Source organism: Citrus clementina, unplaced genomic scaffold, assembly GCF_000493195.1.
Source record: "Citrus clementina cultivar Clemenules unplaced genomic scaffold, Citrus_clementina_v1.0 scaffold_4, whole genome shotgun sequence".
Classification (NCBI taxonomy): domain Eukaryota; kingdom Viridiplantae; phylum Streptophyta; class Magnoliopsida; order Sapindales; family Rutaceae; genus Citrus; species Citrus x clementina.
In genome coordinates this window covers 14,292,783-14,301,160 of record NW_006262274.1, presented here as the reverse complement: position 1 = coordinate 14,301,160, position 8,378 = coordinate 14,292,783, and the positions used below count along the sequence as shown (strand labels likewise).

The window sequence follows — 8,378 nt, the reverse complement described above, 5'->3', positions numbered from 1 at the left end:
GAAAATTCTTGGGATGACAACAAACTATGTTTATTTAATCTGTTGGGCTTGATTATTTGTTTTGACAGTCAGAATTTGTAAAAACAAATCTATATGTTTTTTATATTATCAATTTCGATAGATGTCAATATGTCCCAATAAGTACCAATCGGACATTACTCCTGCAGTACTTGATGACAACTTACAACTTGAGGAACTTGCATACATTTCTGAAATTGAAAGCTAATGGCTGTAATGGAGGTTTTACTTTTTGTATCCATGTAAGAGTAAAATATGTGACGACAATATTTGATGTTCTTTCCATTTTTCAGCCTTTATCATAATACCTATAGGATATTAATAAAGATAGTTGAATACGTGAATTTATGTTTAATATATTTTTCAGGGCAAATGCTTGGACAAAGGGCTAATCCAATGGAAAGAGTTTGGTGTTGGTGATACATGGGTTACTCGGCAACAAATTAAGAGAAGTAACAATGGGTTTTCCGGTTTTTTCTAGCAATCTAAATAAGATTCCATTTTCCTTGAACATATGTTTGCTGTCAATTGCATAGGAAAGATTAGCGAAGGGGCATTTTTCCAAATTTATTTCGCCTTCATGTTATGAGACCATGTTCTTTATGGAAATTGTACAGAAGCACAACATTATTTATATTTTTCAACAACCTAATTTGTGCAGGATGTTGGCTCACCAGTATTTTCTGGCAACATTCCAATCTCAAGCTCACATAAAGAAATAGAAAAACTAAGCAATCTCGGTGGTCAGTTGCTGGTAAATAACTAAAATTAAACAATGACTTGTTGCATTTATTTTTTCTAGTTCTAGGTTCAATCAATCCTTAAGGACGAAAGCGAACCATTTTAAGCTTACATGTAAAATATCATGGGAAAAGATTCTGGACATCTTAGTTGATAGAACTATAAATAAAATATTGAGCCTACTTTCTATGGCCATGGCTCTTATGGTTCGACCTTCTGCACTGAGCATGATACTTCTTCTCGAACAGCTTGGCACATGCATGTTGTTCAACCTCGTTTGTCTGAATCACACTAAATCTATGGGAACATTCAAGTATTTTTTCCTTTACCTCGTTATTACAGCACATCACCAGCTGAATGACCAAATTCTTTCTAGCCTTGTCTGAATCATACTGTACAGTCCATTATAAACCAAATGAACCAAGATTAAAAATTTAGTATGCAGAATATTATTAGTGTTCTAGAAACATATGCTACAGTAGGGAAAAAATTTCAATCTTACTATCATTATAATGTAACTTCAACAGAAACAATATAGAGAGTTTTCATACAGAAACGACATATATAATGATTTGTAAATGCCACTCTAACCACTAAAATAATGCAGCATCGTGTTTAACTTGTCAATATACCTTATTTGCGTCCAGTTCCCATTCTTGCCCAAGGTTCTGCATATACCAGATGACAAATAGTCCACAATCGTAACTATTAAGTTGTCTGTGCATTCTCTTGCTGTGAACCACAGTAAAACTCTGAAATGAGAAATCACTTCCAAATAACATCTTTATGTCATCCTGCAATACTTCATCTAGCCCACTCATCTATAACAAAACAAATACCAAATTACTTTTTTAAAATAACAATCACTTTTTTATAATTATTACATCTATGATTCACCATTACATAATTTGTTATTACCATTGTTTTTGCTTATTCATATAAAGAATTTTCACTCCAAGAACTTTGCAGTGGATCCCATATCTCAGTACATCTATGAGGAATGTTCAGAACAACAATATACCAGCGCAACTCCTCATAGTTTATTGGGATATATATTTGGGCCAATCATAAATTCCATTATATCAACAAATCGCATTTTGTTCGTCATTATTGTTAGTAGCAATGTTTTTCTATACCTGATTACAGTACGATAAGTCTTGCATGTACCCCGTCCTCAACCCCATCTATGTCCCTAGCCATGAAACATCACTTCCTTCAACCAAAACCTTTTGCTGTATTCAATCACAAGCATGTCAGATAACCAAGATTACAGGCCCATTGCTCTATTGTTAAGTAAATTCAAATAATTATGTTATGCTACAGAATGTCATATGTCACGTTGTTTTAAATATAAAACAAAACTCAGAGATCTTTCAATCTGTAAAATAAAAAAAGACCACAAATTCTCAAAATTGTCCTACTTTGTTTCGTTTCAGCTTAGTTCCACTTTTGATAGTTGTCAATCCCACTCCAATGGCTCATATTTTTCTAGTACTAAACAACTTAATTAGATTTAAATAATTAATGGGCAAACTGTATATAATACTAACAATTTGTTCATGTGCTTAGTACAATGGCTATCACAGTAGTTACATGCACGTCCAAAAACTTAAAGCATCATATTGCTTCACGGACATGTTTGATAGACAAATACAGAGAAACAACATGAAAACATAATTGTCAGAACTATCTCCATTATACATAATTTAATATCATTTCTATTTTTTAGTCACTACATAACTTGTGCACACCGTAAATTGACACAAGTAACATATTACTTACTGCAAAATATTTTGGAAGGAACCATTTCTTTGGAATCTTTGGGCCATTTTCCTGTTCATTCTTTAATAGCCTCTCAACAACAACATAAATTATCTGAACATAGAAGAACAAATTTGAGTTAAATGAAAATTTAATTTTCTAACCACTAAACAACCATACAATTTCTCCAACACCTTTTACTCACCGAACCATTTATCTATCTTTTTAAGCATAGTGACTACATCTCCTTTCGACTCAACCAAATCATTTTTGTAATGACAACATATTCACTATAAAGCAGCCAAAAATCACAAGTTGTTAGACAAACATATTACTAAGGATTAAAAATGCATAGTTTTTCAACATATGCTTAAAGGACCAAGCACCATATCTTTTATCTAGATCTTCATTCATTATATATTCAATAAGCTTCATATGAAGATCAGACACAGGCCAATGCACAACAAATGGGCCAGCCTTGAAACAACCTATATGTGTATATTCACTTTCCCGATCATTCACTTGTCCGTTCACCAACCCAACAAGCATTTTAGCATAATACATCGAAGGACTATTTATCGAGAACGATAAATTTTTCATATTATCCATTTTATCCTATTTCGATCACAAAAAAAGTAAACAATGTGCTATAATATTTAACCTGACAATAATCTCCCCATATTCTTTATTATCTTAAGAAAATGACTTTTAAAATTCATTTGAACACAAGCTTAATAACCCTAAGTCACAGCAAAAATTACTCGCTAACTAATCAGTATTTATCACTCACCTCCAACCTTCCAAAAAGAGGCTTTTTTATATGTAGTCTTTTGTTAGACAATAAATCATTTTTCTCCGTTCAAACATGTTCATCACTCACACCATCCTTTCTCACAATCTTACTTTTCTTTCCACTACCATTACCATGCCATATGATCCATTCGACAATTTTATTACTTGAACTATCCATTTCAATCGGTTCATAATTCATAGCTATAATTTGTCCAATTTGAACTGAATTGCCTCGCATGTCCTTTATTTGACAAACAATATCAGCAGTCACTTGGTTTATATCAGCAACATCGGCATGCAGCTCATGTGACCATTGTCCAATCTTTATGCCATTACCATACTCTTTCTGCTTGGTATCGACCGATTGATAAGTTGCACTAACTTGATTGATTGCTTTGCAACCTTCCATTACACTCCCACGCAAAGCAACCTGCAGCAAGGATTTTTTATAATTCGATTATTATACAATGACATGCTTAAACCAATTCATCGAGTTAACTTTTTCTTTTTTCCCCTTTTTCCGATCATCAATCATTTACATGCTATCTTATGATCAAACGATTGTTACATCCTAAACTCATACCACCATAATTTACCATTTTTCAATTTGTTAGCCCTTATTCAACCATCCCTTACAAACACCAACTTATAACTCTGATTATAAACCTTTTAAATTGTAATTACTTTCACCATTAAGCCTTCCAACCCCAATAATCTATTAAATATAAGGCCTCACCTAACACAAACAAAAGCAAGACCAAAGAGAACACACGAATTCCCCAGGAAATATTTTATAAGTGTTATCAACAGTTTGACAAATTAAGTATTTTCCTTTTTATATTGAAAGCCAAACACATGAATTAACCAAATCGTCCATACCTAAATATTAAAATAAAATAACATTCTACAATAAATTATGAAATATTTAAAAAACAAAACACTAGGTTCTCTAATCTTAATAAACAAATAGCATTCTACAAGATTCCAAAAATTTTACAACATTCTGCAACTTGTGATTCCGGTTCAATTCATGTTGAATTTTCCATCAATCCTAAGGGCCAATTATATCAAAATCAAATATTCACATCTCAATACATTTTAAATATAGGCCTTGAATGGACACATGTATCAAATTTAACACCCACATGTCACCATTATTCATACGACACTAATATCGTTAGGCAAATAGAACAAGCTTGAAACATATATTATACTCGGAATTTCTAATTAACGTCCTACATAAAAAGCTACAATTACAATCTATGTTCATAAATTCATTCTTGCATACCTTGTCTGTCCCAATACCTCCTTATTTATCCAACCACTTCATAAATCTTCTAATTTCATAAGCATCCCACCTAACAACCGGACACATTGATGCATCTTTTCTAATTTTCCCATATAGCACAAAATTTATGTGCAGTACTTGGACATCAGAAAAATAGACAAACAATACAATTACAAACATTAAGATTCATATACACATAATACAAATAATGCAAATTAGTATTGAATTCATAATATTAGACCGAAACATTAAATAACCAACTATCTTTAATAATATATCAAATCTTATAGGTTAATGATTAAATGATTTCAAATTAAATACTTGTTTAATTTTCAGGCCCTTGGATTGTAAATCAGTTTTTCATCACACATCCAACTTCTACAGGAAATATCCATCAAAAAATTAAATCAAACAAAAAAAAGAAAATAACTTGTGCTGTAAACATATTTACCTGAAGATAAAGCAAACAACCACCAACATATGCCAACTTTTCTTCCTTATATCTTGTTATCCCATCCATTAGCTTACCAAAGCAAAACGACGCCCAATTCCTTAATTTTATTATTTTCACATCCGTCAATGAAAACAAAAATTCTAAATTGATATGGACTCCCCCTGGTGGACATAACACTGAATATAGTGCAAACAACATAAATGCTACTTTAAATTCATCATTATCACGACTTGATCTACTTAATATTTGAACTAAGTTCTTAATGTTTATACCCTAGACGTGGCTTCAAACGTCTCTACATATCAAGAAACTTGTTTAGTGTCACAATTTAATTCCACATGCATTCCTCCATCAGAAATACCCATTATATGTCCAAAACTTTGTGCACTTAGCTCTAACTCCCGACCGTTAACACATAATACCGACCTTGCCGTGTCAACCCTCTGTAATAACCACTCACAAAGTTTTCGTTTCAAATGGTTACACTTCATATCTAGTAATTGCCCAAATCCAATAGAGCACACAACTGCTCTTTGTTCTACCCGAAGTTTACCCACAACGCAAGCCAATCACTTTGGCACACACCTCGATACAAACTTCGGTGTTTCTCCATTCAAACGAACTCCTCTGTGCCTTCCAACAATGTACTTGTGCCTTTTATCATTCGGCAAATTCTTTAATGCCATTCTAATTTCCTTCCTAATTTGCAATGTAGTAATAAAATAAACTAAGCTCTCATTATTCACACAATCTTGTTTATTATTCACATTTTTCAACTTCATCCACTAACCTCTTTAGTTATACATGCCTTTTCATCATTTTCCTTTATATTCTGTACAGCTTCTTTACTGAAGTAAACAAATAAAATAAATAAATAAAAATATCACCGCATCAATCCCATACATTAAAACTACTAAACTTTTGCTTTTTGTATATCTAGGTTCATTTATTTTAGTCTTTCTTATTTTCCTTTATCATCATACTTCCCTATCATCGTCATGTGACCAACCATAGAATAAAGAACATTAACTACATGACATTTACCACTAAACTATCAAATATGGATATTGTTCTTCAATTACTCCATTCAAAATATCAATTGCACCCATTAATTAAATTTCCATAATCTATTACTTATTCTCATATATTCATTAACCTAACACTTAAATAGAAATTCAAACACTGGACTCATATCAATTAACAATAACCTCCAATATATTATTTACCAAGAATACCATCATCTTACTCACAAGTACGAAATAAAACCGTAATTAATGCTCTCGTTTTTCTTATCGTCTACATTGTTTTTAGCCTCCACTTTCTTCTCTTCACGATAAATGATCTGCTTTAAATTTGCTGAACTTGTTAAATCATTGACCCAAATTTCACAGTAACCTTCTTCCCTTTGCCCTGCCATTTCTTTCCATCTGTAACTCATTTTCCCTTTTCACACAATGAAACAAACCAATTTCCTATTTCCATATTTCCATTCCTAACCTTTGATATGTGCTCTTCAATGAGTTTCGACTACAACCTTAACCCACACTCTTAACCTGTGGGGTTCGTCAGGATCGATTCTGGAAGTATTCCAAATAAAGGTGTTAAAATTATAATGAGCCACCCATAACAATGAATGATGTGAGGGAAGTTATTGGATTAAGACAACTTAACAAGAAAAGGTTGGAAATTTTACCTTTTTCAGTGACGTTCGTGCACCTGTAGCTTCGATTTTGGAATGTATTTTTCAATGACGTTCGTGTGCCTGTAGCTTCAGTTTTGGAATGCAGCAATTGTTTTTTGGTTTGCCCAATTAGTGTATCAGTAAAATTGAACGAGTAAATTGATAATGTTTTCCCCTCTTTCTAAACCTAATTTCTGTATTTTTTCCCTCTTCAAATTTTCGCTTGCCTAGGTACCCGCTCATCACTCTTCTTTTCCCTCTATAAATTTCATTACCGAATAACCCCTTAACTGCATTATTCCAAAACCGTAGCAGCAAGTTGCCCTTCTTTTGTTTATTTTAAGCCTTTTATCACTTACACATGTACCTGGTTTTGTGTTAGATTCCTTTACATCCGTTGGATGGGAAATTTGACAAATCCAACGATCCATTTTATCGAGATGTTACTTGCAGCAAATGTAAGATAAGCGCTGCCTTATAAGTTATATTAAATATACTTTAAGAAGACCAAAAAGAATTACTAAATTTTACCATTAAAAAAACAACTTGGTTGCACTAGTAAAAGAACCTAGTGCAAATTTTAGGATTAACTTCTTTGCAATCATGTTTTATTTCAAAAGCTCCCCAAAAAATCCTATGTGTCTTTGTCTTTCTTCCACTACAAGAAACCGACATGATTGACTAATATAGATCTCACTTTCTTCAAGCAAAGCTAACAATTTTACGCGCATATTGTCATTTATCGAATCAGTGATTGATTCACGATTTACGAATAAAATTGTAATAATGTAAGGTATATAATTGTCTCACAACCGTTTAATGAAAATTTAACGACTGTGAAAAAAATAGGATTCTGCTACTTTATACTTTTACAATCGTTATATTTTTATCAAACAGTTATGAGACAATTATATATCTTACATTATTATGTAAGGTAACAAGTGCCACTGTAAAAATACGTTTACAAGATTTTAAACAGTATCCCGAATATCATCTTTAGATACACAAGACTACTGCAACAAGCTATTTAGCTTGAGAGTAGACAAAGTAGTTGTAAAGACAACTGCTTACATATTCGATTTTATTTTCTAAGAAACTAAAGGCCATCAAATTGCATAGACTCGCAGTTTTAATTTGCAGCATTTTAACCAATAATGTCCGCATATAAAGTGGTAAAAGTTAAGCATATTGCCTGCTTCTTCTCCTCTGAAGAAAAACTTTGAAGAAATGGGAGGGCTCTATAGCCCAGTTTTCATGCATCCATTTTCTTAATCATCGCAATCCACACGATATATATATATATATATATATATATATATATAAGATGGCTTTATAAAGCATGCAGAGTCAAAAACATGTATATAAAAATTATGTGCAAAGCGTGTTACCAAAAGTAAATGTATTAATGATAAATTTGACTATATTTCATAAGAAATTAAAAGAAAGATAATGTTAAAACTCTAAAGTGCATCATATATGTAGAGCATGCAAAGAGACCGTAGAAAAGACCAATAAAATTAAGGACTGAAACTGATACGCCCCCAATTACATCAAGACACCAAATATGTACTTTGACTTGGTGGAATTTTAGTTTTTCTGCAGATGTCCTCAAAAGCATTGTGAAAATACTAAAATACAAATGT

The 8,378-nt window shown here is 32.1% G+C and overlaps 1 protein-coding gene across 4 annotated transcripts; it reads right to left on the bottom strand.

The window, feature by feature from the left end:
- Positions 1–762: 762 nt before the first annotated feature.
- Positions 763–6,165, bottom strand: LOC112099313. 4 transcript variants are annotated; one of them, XR_002906112.1, is made up of 6 exons: positions 5,052–6,165; positions 2,726–3,742; positions 2,542–2,634; positions 1,896–1,991; positions 1,392–1,580; positions 763–1,151 (listed from the first exon to the last, which is right to left on the bottom strand). XR_002906112.1 is itself a non-coding variant. In XM_024186737.1 (4 exons), the coding sequence occupies exons 2-4, from the start codon at positions 1,941–1,943 to the stop codon at positions 939–941; spliced, it is 450 nt and encodes a 149-aa protein (XP_024042505.1). In that variant the 5' UTR covers positions 1,944–1,991; positions 2,542–4,105; the 3' UTR covers positions 763–938. The 4 variants fall into 4 exon arrangements, 2 of the variants coding, with proteins under 2 accessions (XP_024042505.1, XP_024042506.1); XR_002906111.1 differs by having other exon boundaries at positions 2,542–3,742; XM_024186737.1 differs by lacking the exon at positions 5,052–6,165 and having other exon boundaries at positions 2,542–4,105.
- Between the last annotated feature and the right edge of the window lie 2,213 nt (positions 6,166–8,378).

Bases quoted from the DNA above. Each gene is read 5' to 3' on its own strand.
- LOC112099313 (XM_024186737.1), bottom strand. From the start codon at position 1,943: ATGGGGTTGAGGACGGGGTACATGCAAGACTTATCGTACTGTAATCAG. The intron at 1,581-1,895 runs GTATAGAAAAAC...GTTTTGTTATAG, and splicing joins ACTTATCGTACTGTAATCAG to ATGAGTGGGCTAGATGAAGT. The intron at 1,152-1,391 runs GTATATTGACAA...TGGACTGTACAG, and splicing joins GGGAACTGGACGCAAATAAG to TATGATTCAGACAAGGCTAG.